Source organism: Balaenoptera ricei, chromosome 9 (assembly GCF_028023285.1).
Source record: "Balaenoptera ricei isolate mBalRic1 chromosome 9, mBalRic1.hap2, whole genome shotgun sequence".
NCBI classification, from domain to species: Eukaryota; Metazoa; Chordata; class Mammalia; order Artiodactyla; family Balaenopteridae; genus Balaenoptera; species Balaenoptera ricei.
In genome coordinates this window covers 104,737,248-104,755,374 of record NC_082647.1, presented here as the reverse complement: position 1 = coordinate 104,755,374, position 18,127 = coordinate 104,737,248, and the positions used below count along the sequence as shown (strand labels likewise).

The 18,127-nt window shown below is 44.5% G+C and overlaps 1 protein-coding gene across 1 annotated transcript in view; it reads right to left on the bottom strand.

The window, feature by feature from the left end:
• The window catches only part of BLVRA (biliverdin reductase A), a 57,860-nt gene extending 40,068 nt beyond the window's left edge, over nucleotides 1-17,792 (bottom strand). Inside the window, exons 1-2 of the mRNA XM_059934226.1 lie at nucleotides 17,395-17,792; nucleotides 3,054-3,086 (exon numbers count right to left, since the gene is read on the bottom strand). Coding sequence (XP_059790209.1) covers nucleotides 3,054-3,065 — 12 coding nt within the window. The 5' untranslated portion in view covers nucleotides 3,066-3,086; nucleotides 17,395-17,792. The remainder of the gene's footprint in view (nucleotides 1-3,053; nucleotides 3,087-17,394) is intronic.
• Nucleotides 17,793-18,127: the final 335 nt, after the last annotated feature.

Sequence of the window (18,127 nt, the reverse complement as noted above, 5' to 3'; positions counted from 1 at the left end):
AGGCAGAATAGTTAGAGGGGGACCCAAGGTCTGGGAATATTTTTAAAAGGTTGAGAGAGAAAAGGCACCAAAGAAGGAAAGGTCGAAATTATACAACAGAAGGGGTGGCTGATGATTGATAGAATTCTTACCGGGCCAGGCTGTATGAGCTTAATATTAATGCTAAGTTTTTACTCTTTTTTTTCCCACAACTTCCAAGAACATGAGAATTAGAGTGAGTTACGGGGCCTTCGGATAAGGCGGCAGAGGCCCCAGAAAATGGTTAACAGAGGTCAGCCCTGGGGTGGAGGAGGCTGGGGGGATGGGGTAGTTGGGAGACTCGCTTTTGACTATTTAACATTTTGTATATAGCTTTTGAGTTTTGTACTAGGTCTGTGTATTGACGTTATTACAAAACTAAATTTTTTAAAAGCTATTTTTTTTTTTGTTTTACACATATCTACATTTTTTTTTATAGTCTTTTCCATTATGGTTTACCACAGGATATTGACTAGAGTTCCCTGTGCTATAGAGTAGGACCTTGTTGTTTATCCATCCTGTATATAATAGTTTGCATCTGCTCATTCCAAACTCCCACTCCATCCCTATCCCTCCCCGACCCCTTGGCAACCACAAGTCTGTTCTCTAAGTCTGTGAGTCTGTTTCTATTTCGTAGATAGGTTCCTCTGTGCCATATTTTAGATTCCACATATAAGTGATATCATATGCTATTGGTCTTTCTCTTTCTGACTTACTTCACTTAGTATGATAATCTCTAGTTGTATCCATGTTGCTGCAAATGGCATTATTTCATTCTTTTTTATGGCTGAGTAGTATTCCATTGTCTATATGTACCACATCTTCTTTATCCATTCCTCTGTCCATGGACATTTAGGTTGTTTACTGTGAATAGTGCTATGAACATAGGGGTGCACATATCTTATTTGAATTATATTAAAAAACTACTATTAAAGATGAGTTTCTGAAGGGCATGAGAAAAATAGGATGACAGTAGCTTGACAAGACCTCATGTGTTGCTTTGTTCTGAAGAAAGTAAAAACTAAAGCAGTTGGAAATGTTGACGGGAAAGATGGAGGAGAAACGAGCCCAGCAGTGCAGCTGGTCAAGGAGGTAATCAGGGAGGCGGTACAAGGTCTGAACAGGCAGCAGAGTCTGCAATTCAGAGTGCGGATAAAGAGTGTCGCCTGCCGTTTCAGTAAAGAAAGGCTATTGAGGCCATCAAGCCCTCAGCCACTGCAGCCGCCCCCGAGGTGCATCCAGAGGGGACTCAGGATGGGAAACGGCAGGATACTGCTCTTAGGCACCCTAGAGAGCTAAGGTGCACATCAAGGGAATGATTTCAATAAGCCTAGACTCTTGCATCTTCCCATACACAGAAAAGTGATAGTCATTAACTTGAGATGTCCTTTTTCCTTTAACAGTAATCTTTTGATGTTCCAATTGCCTGGGGGTTTTTCTTGGGCAAAAACCCCTATATATCCTGGCTTGTCCATTACCTCTTTGGAGCAGTGCCTCAGAGCTTCCTGAGAGGCTGTATCCCGGGCTTAAGTCCTCCGTAAGTCAGCAGAATAAAACATAATGCTCAACTTTTAGGTGTGCATGTTTTTCAGTCAATACGCTTTCACCAGAAATGTCTGGGACGGGATGCGATGGGTCCTTTCCCAGTGTCCACTCCCCTTCCTTCTTCCCAGATCCAGCCCTGGGGTAGTGGGGGAAGCTGCACCGGGTGGGACTGATTAGTCTAAGCCAGTTGGCAAAATCCTGGCTCCTCTGACACAGTAATTAGTCCAGGAACGGGCATGTGACCTGGTTCTGGCCAGTAAGACCTAAGCAGGAGTTTCGTGGAGGCTTCAAGAAAGGAGTTTCCCCCTTTTCTGGGAGAGCGGCAGGAAGCCATCTCTTTCTCCCGCTCAGAGTGAACGAGGAAGCGTGTAGTCCCAACCTCTGCTGACAGCCACCCTAGAGCCCTGAGGGGCGCTACCTCGAGGATGAAGCCAACACTTGGATGAGAGGAGAGAGATGACAGGACCCTGGACATCCTTGATAAGATGGCTGAGCCACTGGATCAACCCGCCCTGAAGCCTGCCCTCCCTCTGGACTTCCAGGATAAAAACCACATTAAACTGCGTTTTCCTGTACTCGCAGCCTGGAGCTCTGTCACTGATAAGCACGCCTTCCACCATGAAAAAAGGAACAAGACAAACAGGGAGTCAGGAATTGAGAGAGATGATGACTGATGGTTCCAGTTTTTGTCCATCAAGTAAAAGGTGACCCAGGTGCTAAGAGTGAGGAGGGAGCTGGGAGGAGTGAGGAAGACCAGACCTGGTTGTTCAGGGCAAAGGGAAAGAGAGCCGCCTGGGGCTACGGAGCGGGGCTGGTGGGTGTGCCGAGCACCGAGATGAGGTCGAGACCGCTGCCAGCCGCAAACAGCATGAAGCTGCGCCACTCACCCAAGACCACTGTCCTGTGGGGACAGCCTCTGGGTTGGCCATGGGGGATCAAGAGGACAAGGGGAAAACGAGTTGGAGACGTGAGCACAAGAGCAGTCGAAGAGGTGGACCCCACCATCTACGCTGGACCTGGAAGGGAGAGAGAGCAGAAGGGGCTGATGGGTCAGGAGAAAACAAAGGGACAGAGAGACTAGGCATCTCGTTGGATGGAAGAACAGGTTCAGTGGAAGTGAGACGACAGGGGGGTGATGCAGAGAAAGGTCCTTGTAAGCCGAGTTAAGTGTCCCCAGAATAACACAAGGGCCCAGCAGCCCCCATGGCCCAGCCCACTCCACCCCTAACCCAGGAGTGTTGTTTCAGGATTAACTCAAGTAGATAAATCCTCATCTCACTGAAGCTCGACTGACACAGATAAGAACTCAGAGGGGCCTAATTCTTCCCATGTCACCTGGAGCCATGTGTGGTGGCAGGAAGGAGGGGACATGTTTTCAAGTTTGTGCTGATGTTTCTGAAAACTCTGGAGGAAAGAAGACACTCTGTGAAGGAGAAATGAGGGACACTGCAAAAAAAGCATCCTTAAACGGGTCCTTTGAGAGGACTCACCTCTGTGTTCATCTTGGTCTCTTTCTGCAGGAGCTGTGAAGACAAAAGCAGAGGTTCAGGACCTTGGTGGCACCGCCCCAAACTCCCCGCCGACACTCTCCCTGGCCACCCCCCTTCTCCTCCCATTTCCTGTCCCACTGGCCCCATCTTCCCCAAATGCCTTCACCACCTTGTGCCCTCCAGTGAGGGCACCCAGGCCGGTGTCTGATCTGAGGCAGGTGGTCGCTGCCCCCCTGGGGACATCACACCAGTAATGTTTCTCTAAAGAACACTGCCAACCCCCAAGGTCCCCCTCTTATACTAGAAGGGATGCTTCTGTATACTTAAAAGAATGATGCAGGGCTTCCCTGGTGGCACAGTGGTTAAGAATCCACCTGCCGATGCAGGAGACACGGGTTCGAGCCCTGGTCCGGGAGGATCCCACATGCCGCGGAGCAACTAAGCACATGCAGCACAACTACTAAGCCTGTGCTCTAGAGCCCACGAGCCACAACTACTAAGCCCGTGTGCCACAGCTACTGAGGCCCACATGCCTAGAGCCCGTGCTCTGCAACAAGAGAAGCCACTGCAATGAGAAGCCCGTGCACCCCAATGAAGAGTAGCCCCCGCTCGCCGCAACTAGAAAAAGCCCGTGTGCAGCAACGAAGACCCAATGCAGCCAAAAATAAAAATCAATAAAATAAAATAAATTTATAAAAAAAAAAAGAATGATGCATTCCCCAAAGTCGGTGCTTGGAGAGGATAGCTTTGTGTCTGACCTTTTTTCATGGGGACAAGCAAGGCAGTAAGAAATACATGCTTCTTCTCTCCTCGCTGAGTTTCCAAGGGACTTAAATATGTTAAAAGATTGGGACTGACATACACACACTACTATATATAAAATAGATAATTAACAAGGACCTACTGTATAGCACAGGGAACTCTACTCAGTACTCTGTAATGGCCTATCTGGGAAAAGAATCTAAAAAAGAGGGGATAGATGCATGTGTGTAACTGAGTCACTTTGCTGTACAGCAGAAACTAACAACATTGTAAGTCATCTATACTCCAATAAAAATTAAAAAAAAAACAACCCCACCAGTTCAGTGGGCTACTCTGAAGCCTTAGCACTGAGGAGGAGAAAGGGAAGAGTAAACAAGCAAGCATGAGTCACAGGGAAAGAAAATGGGAAGATGATGGGAAACAGGAGAGAGAAGGAAAAGAAATAAGGAACTAGCGCGGAATAACAGGGGTCCCAAACATTAATGGACTCCTGGGGCTGCCTGTTGGAGACGTGCTTTTCTGGGTTCCACCCCCAGAGTTTCTACAGGGGAGGGAGGCTAAGAATGTGCATTTTCAACAGGCATCCAGGAGGTCGTGCTCAGATGGTCCGAAAGCCACTCTCAGAGCACCGCTAGAATTGAGAGTAGAACAGATGGGCCCCTAAGAATGAACGTTCTCATTCACTTTCAGAGCTGTTAGAACTGCCACTTTATTTTGACTAGGATGGTAGGTGGGTGGCCAGAGGGGACGGAGAAGGGTCTAAGGAAGCCGCTCTGGCTCTTCCACCTGGGGGGCTGTCCGAGAAGCCAACATAAAGGATGCACCCGAGAAGCCGAGGAGGGGAAGGAGGGCCCTCCAGGGCCTCCGCGAAGGGAGGCTGAGGCAGCCTCCGTCCTTGGACCCGGCCCTGCATTTGATCCTATTCTCTTTCAAAACATAGGAAGGACTAGGCCTAGTGAAGTTAACCGTGACTAGCAATAGCGAAAATAGCACCCATTTTTAAAAACCTCGACTCTTGGCAATCCTAAGATCACCTGGGCTGATCACCTGGGCTGTGTGTTGAAAATAACTCGTTTTCAGCAATTCCCCTCCCTCCTCCCTTCCCGTTCCTCCTTCCTGCTTTGACAGTGGGTCTCGTGACCCAACCTGGCCAGCACACATGCTGTCTTTCCTTTTGCCATCTGGAGCCTTTTCAAGTTTCCTGGAAAATCTGAGAAAAAGGAACTTGCTAGAAGCCAGACACTAAATAAAGCAGAGAGTGAGGACAAAGCGGGTGAGCTTTCTTCTCAGGTCCTGGGGAGTCAGTATGGGTGTGATGTCTTCTCGTGCATAAAATACCTCCGAAGGATAACCAGGACGCTGCCGACAAAGCCAGAACTAAGTCAAGGATGCATCTTGGGCAACAGTCTGGACTGCCGGGGCTCCTCGGAGGGCCTGGCCGGGCTGCCCGCCCTGCACAGATGCCCGCTCCAGCACTCTACCGCGCTTTACTCATATTGTTAAGAATGTTAGTGGTGGGCTTCCCTGGTGGCGCAGTGGTTAAGAATCCACCTGCCAACGCAGGACACACGGGTTCGAGTCCTGGTCCGGGAAGATCCCACATGCCGCGGAGCAACTAAGCCCGTGCGCCACAACTACTGAGCCTGCGCTCTAGAGCCCGCGAGCCACAGCTACTGAGCCCGCGTGCCACAGCTACTGAAGCCCGAGCGCCTAGAGCTCGTGCTCCGCAACAAGAGAAGCCACTGCAATGAGAAGCCCGCGCACCGCAACGAAGAGTAGCCCCCGCTCGCTGCAACTAGAGAAAGCCCGCACGCAGCAACAAAGACCCAACGCAGCCAAAAAATAAATAAATAAATAAATAAATAAATTTATTTAAAAAAAAAAAAAAAGAGGCACGGGAAGAGCCATAGACAATGTGTAACAAATGGGTCTGGCTGTGTCCTAATAAAACTTAAAAAAAAAAAAAAATGTTAGTGTTAAGTGTCCCTTACACATGGGTGGGGAAGTCAGACAGCGAAATATGAGGAGGATGGTAACAGCTGTGAGACAGCTTGTGTCGGCTGCTTTATCTACATGAACCCTAATCCTTGAAACCCTGGCAAAAAGGCTAATATTAACTCCATTTTACAGATGAGGGATCTGAAGTTCAGGGTGGGTTAAAGCACTTGGCCTTACAGTCACGGTGTTGTGGCCCTGTGCTGTAACTTCCAGCTTCCTGGCTATGAAGCCAAACCCAGACTGCCCCAGAGACCTTTCCAGGGCTGTCTTACACACACCCAGAGAGCTTTTATGATAAATAAAAGACCTGGGGTTTTGGTCTGGCTTCAGTCATGGACTAGCCAAGTGACCACAGCCAAACAGGTTCTCCATGTGTAGGCTGAATGGCTGGACTTCATCTCTAAGGTTTGTTCCAGCTCTAAAATGCTCTCTGATTCCCGGAAAAGGAAAATCTGGTGACTCTTAAAATAATGCTCAACCTCAGTTGTGAAATGACTTTACCTAGATGCTCTGTCAGACTGACAGAGATCAAAACATTTGCCACATGTTGGTCAAATATCTCTGATTTTTTTTTTTTTTTTTTTGGCCTTGCTGCACAGCTTAGTCCCCCAACCAGGGATTGAACCCAGGCCCCGGCAGTGAAAGCTCAGAGTCCTAACCACTGGACCACCAGGGAACTCCTCCTACCTATTACTGGGGAACTGTAGGTAGGTATCATCTCTACAGACGGCAGTTTAGCAACATCTATTAAAATTCCAAATGTGAGCAAGCGAACTCTGACCTAGCAATTCCACTGCTTCCCATTTTTCTTTTTTAATTAAAAATTTGTTTTTCAAGATTTAACCTTTTATTTATTTATTTATTTATTTATTTATTTATGGGTGTGTTCGGTCTTCGTTTCTGTGCGAGGGCTTTCTCTAGTTGTGGCAAGCGGGGGCCACTCTTCATCGCAGTGCGTGGGCCTCTCACTATCGCGGCCTCTCTTGTTGCGGAGCACAGGCTCCAGACGCGCAGGCTCAGTAATTGTGGCTCACGGGCCCAGTTGCTCCGCGGCATGTGGGATCTTCCCAGACCAGGGCTCGAACCCGTGTCCCCTGCATTGGCAGGCAAACTCTCAACCACTGCGCCACCAGGGAAGCCCCAAGATTTAACCTTTTTATTGCAGTACAGTTAATTTACAATGTTGTGTTAGTTTCAGGTGTAAAGCAAAGTGATTTAGTTATCTTTACACATATACATACATATTATATATATATTATACATATATGTGATATGTATATAACAGCCAAGACATGGAAGCCACCGAAACATTCATCAACAGATGAATGGATAAAGAAGATGTGGTACATATATACACAATGGAATATTACTCAGCCATAAAAAAGAAAGAAATAATGCCATTTGCAGCAACATGGATGGACCTAGAGATGATCATACTAAGTGAAGTAAGTCACAGAAAGACAAATATCATAAGATATCACACTTATATGTGGAATCTAAAATATGATATAAATGAACTAATTTACAAAACAGAAATACACTCACGGACACAGAAAACAAACTTATGATTACCAAAGGGGAAATGGGTGGGGAGGGATAAATGAGGAGTTTGGGATCAACAGATACACACTCCTATATGTAAAATAGATAACCAAGGACCTCCTGCAGAGCACAGGGAACTCGATATATTCAGTATCTTGTAATAACCACTGCTTTCCAATTCTGTCTCCAGTCTCCACAAGAGAAATCACTAAATTGCCCTGAGTCCTTTTTTCTTGTAGAAACATTACTGCTGCTTGTCTTCCCTTTCTAATAAGAACTTCCAGAAAAGCTTTCCTATAAAAAGTCAATAAAACATTACTTATGAATTTTACTACCTTTCCCACAGAATCTGGGGAAAGCAAAACCAAACCAAATCAATTTGCAGAGATGCATATGGATGAGAAAGGACCCCACCTAGAAACCTTACCGCCTTAGGCACCAGCAGTCAATTACCAAGGGTGAATTGCATTATTACTTATAAAGCACGTTCAACAGGGGTATCCTGGCCAGGATTCTTTCTATACTCCTCCTTCTCCAGCTTTCAACTTCCCTTGTAATAAGATGGCACTGTCGTGGTAGGCAGCAACCCCAGGCCACCTTTCAGCACCCCCCCTGCCCATCACACATCTCTCCCTTCCTCCCCACTGTCCTGCCAAGACCCGTTAAAGTCTGAACAGAACCCAGGGAGAACTTTATTCTACATTTAATGCATTCTAAAAGATCTAAGACCTAACCCTATAACAAGAAGATTTACTTTTTTTCCCCTGTGCTCTAGTGTATTTTATTTTTATTTATTTATTTTTATTGGCATAGAGTTGATTTACAATGTTGTGTTTGTTTCAGGTGTACAGCAAAGTGGTTCAGTTATACACATACGAATATTCATTCTCTTTTCGATTCTTTACCCATATAAGGTTATTACAGAATACTGAGTGGAGTTCCATGTGCTGTACAGTAGGCCCTTGTTGGTTACCTATTTTATATATAGTAGTGCGTGTATGTTAATCTCAAACTCCTAATTTATCCCTCCCCCCACGTTTCCCCTTTGGTAACCGTTAAGTTTGTTTTAGCAATTTGTGAGTCTGTTTGTTTTATAAATAAGTTCATTTGTATCATTTTTAAATTAGATTCCACACATGAGTGATACCATATAATTTGTCTTTCTCTGTCTGACTAACTTCACGTCGTATGATAATCTCTAGGTCCATCCATGTTGCTGCAAATGGCATTATTTTGTTCTTTTTAATGGCTGAGTAATATTCCATTGTATATATGTACCACATCTTCTTTATCCATTCCTCCGTTGGTAGACATTTAGGTTGCTTCTATGTCTTGGCTCTTGTAAATAGTGCTGCAATAAACATTGGAGTGCAAGAAGATTTACTTTTGTTTGTTTTTTATTTCAAGGGTTTAATATTTTTAACAATATTGAAAATATTTTTAATAATATTTAAAAGCCTAAAAGGCTTTAAGTTTCTGACTTTTAGTATTATGTTTAGAAAGACTTATATGTACATTTTAATTTTCACTTAGATTTTTAACTTTTTTCCCCTTTATTTATATGTTTAGTTTTAATCAATCTAAATTATATTTTGGTATATGGCATGAGATAAGACTCTCCTGTAATCCTCCCAAATAGTTGAGTTGTTCTCACATCATTTATTGACTCTTTCATTCTTTCCCCCAATGGCTCATACTTAAATTCTTATGCATATGGTTATTCTTTCTTTCACCTTCTGGGCTGTGCCATTGACCCAGATTCCCATGCCTATAATATGTTGTTAACCTGACTGTGGCTTTACAATATGTTTTGCTATCTGGTAGTTCAAGTTCTCTCACTAACTTGTTCAGTATTCTTATCTAGTCTTGCTCACTCAGACTTCTAGATGAAGTTTAGAACGGCTCTGTCAAGTTAAAAAAAAAAAAAAAAATTCCATAGGAACTGTGCCTATGATTGCATCAAATTTGTAAATTAAATAGGATTGCTCATTCAGCCTTCCCACCCAGAAATATATGGTATGCCTCTCTAGGGGAAGCCACTTAAAGAAAAGAGAAGAATCTCTAGTTCCTGAATTACTGCATAATTACAAACAACAGCTCAGGCTGCGGTGGTTCACTAGAAAGTTAAAGGAAAAAAGTCAGCACTTTTGCATAAATAACCTGCTTAAAGCGTTTTCAAATAGGCTTCTCCTTCCCCAGTATCTCCTGCAGCAGGCAAGCTACCCTCTGGGAAATGGACCTAGAGATTATCATACTAAGTGAAGTAAGTTCAAAAGAGAAAGACAAATACCATATGATATCACTTATATGTGGAATCTAAAGTGTGACACAAATGAACTTATCCACGAAATAGAAACAGACTCACAGACATAGAGAACAGACTTGTGGTTGCCAAGGGGAAGAGGGTGTAGGGGAGGGGTGGATTGGGAGTTTGGGGTTAGCAGATGCAAACTAGTATATATGGAATGGATAAACAACACAGTGCTACTGTACAGGGAACTATATTCGATATCCTGTGATAAACCATAATGGAAAAGAATATGAAAAAGAATGTGTATACGTGTATAACTAAACCACTTTGCTGTACAGTTGAAATTAACACAACATTGTAAATCAACTATATTTCAATAAAATAAATTTTTTAAAAAAGAGACTAGTTCTAGACCTGGCCTGGGTACCCACTAGCTCTGTGACAGAGGCCAGGGCACATGGTCTCTGAGCAACTTGGTTCCTGCACCTTGAAAAAGCTGGGGGTCGGGAGGATGAGCTCAGACAAAGTTAAATGATCCCTTCACACTCTTCTGGTGCTGATGTGCCATAAATTCTAACTCACTTCTATTATTTTGTTCTCCTTCGCTTTAGCTTTCTTCCATGTTTGGCTTGGTTAACTGGAGGTTATTAGCTTCTCTTCTGGTTCTCTCAGGGGCAGACAGACACACGTGAACTAGGACAAAGCTCAGGTTATCAGAGCTAGTAAAGCTGCTGCCCTGAGACGCCAGGCACAACAGTGCTGAACAGGTAAAGCTCTCCTTGGCACTCTCTCCAAACAGAAGCCACTGTCCTTCCCACCCCAACTTTCAGGCCCCTCCCACCTGCTCCATGTTCCTCCTCGTGGCCGTTTCAAAACCTTTTGCCTTTTACTGAGAGTGATCTTGATATAACAGAAGAGAAATGTTATACCAGGAGTCAAAGCACTCTTACTAAGCAATGAACATCTGGTATCCGGTATTCAGGCTTATCAGGGTGTGTCCATTCTTTAAAAGAGCAGCTTATTAACTCAAATAATTGCAAACAATGCAACTGGAGTGCAACTAAATTTTAAAAGTGGGGTGAGACCAGGACATTCCAGGGGGGCCCATACATGTCGTTAGGCACTGATCCCCCAGAAAGTCCAGGTCAAAACCTTGGTCTCCTATTGCTGAAAGACTAGTTCTTTCTGGCCAAGTGCTTTTGGAAACGACAAACTGCTGGAACATCCGAGCACAGCACAAATGACAAGTGTGTGTGGTGGGGGCCAAAGGAATATAAATCTTCCACCCAGAAGGAATTCCTGTAAATGTAACTTTTGTCTTTAACAATTTAAAAGCTCGCTAGAAAGAATGTATTTTCTTTCCTTAGCAGATCAGTCAAGATTTTTTTTTTATAAGCAGGATTTCAGTGTGTTATCTGTGACCTTGATGTTAATTGCATAAATCATGTTATGTTCTACACTGAGCATATGATGCTTTTCTGCTGTTTTGTGCCTATTTTGTTTTCCTATGCAGCTTTCTTCCAGCTTTATAGAGATGTAATTGACAGATAACATCCTATAAATTTAAGCTGTACCTATGATAATTTGATACACGTATATATTTCTCATGCATTTTTTTTTTTAAGACGCTGCAAATTCTCAGACATCAGGTGAGAAACTATAAGGCCTTTTCAAACTCTGAGGTATTATGATGTGGTTTCTGTGATGATTAAAAAAAAGTAAACAGTAAAGCTACAAGAAAAATTGTTCTGTACAAGATATATAGAAAATATCCAACTATTTATTCAGGCACCAGCAAAGATATGTTTTATAATAGTGTACCAAACAGCACAACTGAGTTGGAATATGCAGGATTAAGAAGTTTAAAGAAATCCTGCAGTAAATTTGACCAAAACGGCAACACAGAAGGCTCCTGAGCTCCCCTTCTGCCACAGACACACTGAATGTACAGCTACACTGGGAGCAATCCCTTCTGAAAGAGATCCAGAAACTAGCTGAGCGACTCCTACACATCTGGTGAATGAGAAAATATCCACATCAAAACAGGTAAGAAAGGCTGAGCCAAACAACAAGGTCCTACTGTATAGCACAGGGAACTATATTCAATATCCTGTGATAAACCATAATGGAAAAGAATACATAAAAAAAGAATGTAAAAAAAAAAAGAATGTATATGTATGTATAACTGAATCACATTGCTGTACAGCAGAAATCAACAAAACATTGTAAATCAACTATACTTCAATTAAAAAAAGATCTTTACAATGGAAACTGTAAGACATGAATGAAAGAAATCGAAAAAGACCTAAATAAATGAAAAGATATTCTGTGCTCATGGATTGGAAGACTTAATATTATTAAAATGTCCATACTACCCTAAGTGATCTACAGATTCAAGGCAATCCTTATCAAAATTCCAATGGTATTCTTCACAGAAATAGAAAAAGCAATCCTAAAGTTTGTATGGCGCCACCTAAGATCTGAAACTGTAAATCTAGAAGAATACATAAAGGGTGAGCTCCTTCACATTGGTCTTGGCAATGATTTTTTTGGATTTGACACCAAAAGCAAAGACAACAAAAATAAAAATAAACAAGTCGGACTACATGAAAGTAAAAAGCTTCTGCACAGCAAAGGAAGCCATGGAACGGGAGAAAATATTTGCAAATCACATATCTGATAAGGGGTTAATATCCAAAATATACAAGGTACTCATACAACTCAATGGCAAAAACCACAAATGGTCCAATTTTAAAATGCACAGAGGGACTTCCCTGGCGGTCCAGTGCTTAAGACTCTGCACTTCCACTGCAGGGGGCATGGGTTTGATCCCTGGTCGGGGAACTAGGATCCCACATGCCACGCACTGTGGCCAAAAAAATTTTTAAAAATGGACAGAGAAACTTAATAAGCATTCTTCCAAAGAAGACATACAAAGGGTCAACAGGTACACGAAAAGGTTTTCAGCATTCAACATCATTAATCATGAGGGAAACTGAAATCAAAACCATAAAGAGAAATCAACTCACACGTTAGAATGGCTGTTATCAAAAAGAAAAGAGATAACAAATGCTGGTGAGGGTGTAGAAAAAAGGGAACCTTTGTGCACTGTTGATGGGAATGTAAACTGGTATAGCCACTATGGAAAACAGCATGGAGATTCCTCAAAAAATTAAAAATAGAACTACTGTATGATCCAGCAATCCCACTTCTGGGTATATATCCAAAGGGAACAAAATAATTATCTTGAAGAGATATATATGTACTCCCATGTTCACTGCAGCATTATGACAACAGCCAAGACCCGGAAACAACCTAAGTGTTGACGGATGAAAGGAAAGAGAAAATGTGATCCGTATACAGTCAGCCCTCCATACGTGAGGATGTGAAATCCACAGATAGGGAGAACCAACTATACTCATTGTACTATACCATTTTATATAAGGGGCTTGAGCATCCAAGGATTTTGGTATCCACGGGGGCTCCTGGAACCAATTCCCTGCAGATACCAAGGGATGACAATATATGGAATATTATTCAGCCTTAAAAAAGAAGGAAATCTTGTCATTTTTGACAACATAGGTGAACCCGGATGGCATTATGCTAAGTGAAATAAGCCAGGCAGAGAAAGACAAATACTGCATGGTATCACTTATATGTGGAATCTAAAAGAAAAAAAAAAAAACCAAACTCACAGAAACAGAGATTAGAAAAGTGGTTCCCAGGGGCTGGGGTATAGGGGAAATAGGAAGAGGTTGATAAAAGGGCACAAATTTTTAGTTACAAAATGAATAAGGTCTGAGGATCTAATGGTAACTATAGTTGATGACACTGTCTCGAATAACTGAAATCTGCTGAGAGTAGAACCTAAATGTTCTCACCAAAACCAAAACCAGTAAACGTGTGTTAATTTACTTGGAGAGAATACTTTCATAATGTATCTGTATATCAAATCATCACACAGTATACTTTATCTCAGAATTTTTTGGTCAATTATACCTCAATAAAGCTGGAAAAAAAAAATCCTGTAGTAGCTAAAACAGCATGACTTGACCTTGCTGCTTGAAACAGAGTCAGAGGTCAGAAGCAGCAGTGGCCTGCGTTGTGTTATATGTTTTAATTTTCAAGAACATTTTTTGCCTATCTCCTTTTCCTCCCCTGGTAACCCTTAAGAGTTAGAGCCCTCAAACTTTCATTCTACAGAGGCAGAAGACTTTAGATCACTTGCTACTCGTGGTTCTGGTGGCTCTCCATCTGCCCTGCTCCCACCCCCTCGGGAGCTGGCTGACCTTCCCAGGCTGCGTCACCTGGGTTGCTTCACCCTCCAGCTTCCACTAGGGACTGGCCAGAGGAGGAGATCCGTGGGTACAGGAGGGGAAAGGTGTAACAGAGAAGAACAAACCTGACTCCATACTGGATCTATTCCTTTAGCTCTCACCTTTGCACTCTGCTGCCTGTGCTTCCTTATGCTGGCTCTACTTCTTTGTAAAAGAATGTTGCCTACAGCCTGAAATATACATGATAACACATTCTCAAGGCTCTGCCTCCCAGGCTTGACCTTTAAATGTATAACAATTTTCATTCATACAGAGATAAAAAGTTGCACAACAGAGAATCACATTGGTCTTGTTGGAGGTTTACAGCAGACCTACCCGTACAGCTGCAAGCACATCCCCTTCCGGGTCTGGTCCACCAAGAAGTTCGCAACAACCTGCCACACCCCCTCCCCTCTGAAGCCTGAATTCTAACTTGGGGGTAAGATGGTTCTTTGGGATGCAAGTACACCATCTTCTCTGTCTGCTGGCTTTCCAAAAAAAGCTGCTATGCCTGGCCCTAACACTTTATCTCTCAATTTAGTGGCCTGTCACGCGGCTGAGCAGTACGAACTTGGACTCGTAACAAAGGGAGAGGCTGGTGAACTTATCCGCCATCTGCTGGGCTGCCACTCTGACAGTGGCCGCATTCTGCCAGGGCCACAGCAGCCCTGGAGGGCGGCTCCTCCTCCAGTGCTCCAACCCCCCCACCCGGCCCCCACTTCCAAGCTCTGGTATCCCAGTCCCTTCCCTGCCCCTTCCGGCCAGGGTGGGGATGGCACCCCGCCAGCCGTCCTCCCCGGGTGTCGCACTGTCATTTGCGGGTTCCCCGAATCCTACCCCCTCTTCTATGGAGTTCCCTCAAAAGTGTCTTGCATTTTTGTGGTTTTTTTCCTGTTTCCATCCTAACTGATATACTTGCCCACCAAAATCTCACCCTAAGTGGATTGTACAGCCAGGACTAAACAGCTTCCTTAGCTTAAGCTATGCCTCTCTTTCGATCTCAGTCCTTCTCCTACGTGCAAACTGGAATATGAACCTCTTTAGTGCACGTCATGAATAATTTAGCAATTTCCGTTAACCCAAGTGGTCTCAACCAACACTGCTGATTGTCATGATGAGAAGCGGGGGGGGGGGGTGAGCCAGCATGCTGCTAAACATCTTCTAATACCCGGGACGGCCCTCCCCCAGCAAAGAGTTATCCAGCCCCAAATATCAACAGTGCCAAGGATGAGAAACCCTGGATTACTCCTCATGCGGAATGAACCACAGCTGAGACTTTCCTCCTCTCCGAAATGCTCTCAGATGCCTATAAACCACTGCCCCAAAGCCAGGCCCCTGGCAGAAGTACGGGAGAAGGATTAGGGAGACGGTGATCTTCTCGGATGGGGCCAGGTGCTGGCCTGAGAGGTCCAATGTTTAAGGTAAAAGTGACCCTTGCCCCCAGACTGGATTTTCCTTTCTTGGAGGGAGCTGATACTTTGGGGCCTACCAAGCAAAATAAAATGGCTACATGGGGCAAAGGTCTGGAAATATACACATCAAAATCTTAACTGCAATTATGTCTCTGAGTGGTGACATTTTTAGTGATTTTGTTTCTTTTTGCTTATCTATATATTTTAAATTTTGCTATAAAGGTAAGTTAACATTTACATTTTCATTCAAAACTCTAAAAAAAGTTATAAATTATGCCATATTCACTGACTCCATCCCTCCCAGCCCCAGTTTCTCAAATGAGTAGACTTTCACATGGCAATATATCAGGGTGCTCTAATAATGAAGTACAGAAAATTGTCTTTCTAGCTAATTATAAGGAATGGCTCTACTTCCTCCAAGGCCATTCATATTTGAGGAATGAATGAATGAAGTACGTTTCAAACAACAGGAACAATGCAAATGACCAAGTTTACTTTCCTAGAGACAAATTTGAGACTCAACTAGAAAAACAATATAGACCTGCAATGTCCTATAAGGCAGCCACTAGACACACACTTTTTTTAAATTGAAGTAGTATAGTGGATTTACAATGTTGTGCCAGTCTCTGCTATACAGCAAAGTGACTCAGTTATACACATAAGTACATTCCTTTTCTAAATATTCTTTTCCATTATGGTTTATCCCGGGAGACTGGATATAGTTCCCTGTGCTGTACAGTAGGACCTTGTTGTTTATCCATTCTAACTGTAATAGTTTGCATCTACCAGCACCAAAATCCCAGTCCAACCCTCTCCCTCCCCGTCCCCCTTGGCAACTGTAAGTCTGATCTCTATGTCTGTGAATCTATTTCCGTTTTGTAGGTAGGTTCATTCGTGTCATATTTTAGATTCCACATATAAGTGATATCATATGGTATTTGTCTTTCTCTTTCTGACTTACTTCACTTTGTATAATAGTCTCTAGTTGCACCCATGTTGCTGCAAATGGCATTATTTCACTCTTTTTTATGGCTGAGTAGTATTCCATTGTATATATGCACCGCATCTTCTTTATCCATTCACCTGTCGATTGACATTTAGGTTGCTCCCATGTTTTGGCTATTGTAAATAATGCTGCTATGAACATGGGGTGCACATATCTTTTTGAATTATAGTTTTGTCCCGGTATGTGCCCAGGAGTGGGACTGCTGGATCATACGATAATTCTATTTTTAGTTCTCTGAGGAACCTCCATATTGTTTTCCATATAGACACACACTATTTAAATGTAAATTAATTAAATACAGAACATTTCCATTTTCACAGCAAGTTCACACTTTATTTTTTCCCCTGGACTTATTTTCTGTCTTACATTATCTCTGCTCCCAATATCTGGTTACATTCATTCTATGTTGACTTGTTACTATTCTACGTGATTCTGTTGCAAACTACCTTAGTTCCTTTGTGGAACAATTCAGGGTTATCAGTACTTTGAAATAGCTGTGTCTAGATAACCCTGTTGTTGCTGGGAGCTCAGCCTTAGTTTTTTTTTTAAGAGTGCATTTAATTCATGTAACCCTCAGAACAACATCTGACATCATAAGAGTTTCCAGTTTCCAAAGAGGAGAGCGCGGCCAGGAGAGCTTAAGGGACCTACGCAGGGTTCCTACCGAGGAGCTGAACCCCAGCGCGGCGGGTCCCCGGATTCCCTTCCGGCCGAACCCTCGACACCCGCCCGCAGCAGGAGCCGAATACCTCTGCATAAAAACCGAAACCATCACCATTTTACAAATGAAACATAGATGTAATGTTTTTAATAGTTGGTCTTTGTTTACTTGAGACAGGCCCTCCCTGGGGAGCACGTCGGGATCCCGGGCCAGCGGAGCCTCCAGAAAGCGAGATCCGCGCCGGGCCCGGGCGGGGCGAGGTGGGCGGCGCCGAGGGCTCGCGGGCCCGGCCGCGGGGCGGGCGCCGGGTCTCCCACTAGCATCAGTTTTCAGGCTCCTGCTTGAGGGTTTTAGAAAAGCCCGACGCGACCCAGATCCCCCCGCGCACCTTACCTGCCGCTGGGCACAAAGCTCGAGCTCTCCAAGCCGCCTCCGGGCTCCGTGCCACCACCCTGAGCAGCCGGGCAGAAGCGCGGCTGGGATTGGCTGCCCGGCTACGGGACTCGGGGGCGCGGGGGGAGGGGAGCCGGGGAAGGAGGAGGAGAAACGGGGCGGGGGAGTGGGGTGAGGGGAGGGGTCCCGCCTTCCGCCTGCTCCCGGGACTGCACGGCCCCAGCACTCTGCTGGCCTACGGAACCCGCAGGACTGGCTGTGAACTTGTCCGGGCCGTGTCTGCAACCCAGCTCCTGCCCTGTCCCTGCGCGAGTGGGCCGAGGGCGCGCGTCCACAGGGGAGGGAGAGCCCTAGGCGCGTGCTCCCGGGCCTGTAGAGGCGTCTGGGGCTGTGCTCGGTGTGCCCTGTCCGCTAGTGGTGCGTATCGCCTCCCAGTCCTCCGGCCCCGCTCACACCACGTGGAACCCGCTAGATCCTTTTTGGGTTAGTAGCCCCGGCCCTGGTGGAACAGGCAGGGAAGCCTCTCTCTCTCTCTCTCTCTCTCTCTCTCTCTCTGTCTCTGTCTCTGTCTGTCTCTCTCTCTCTCCCCCGCCCTCTCGTAAAATACACATAACATAAAATTTCCATCTTAACCATTTTTTAAGTGTACAGTTCAGTGGTATCAAATACGTTCACATCCTTGTGCAAAAATCACCTCTGTCCATCCCCGTAACTGTTTTCATCTTGTGAAATT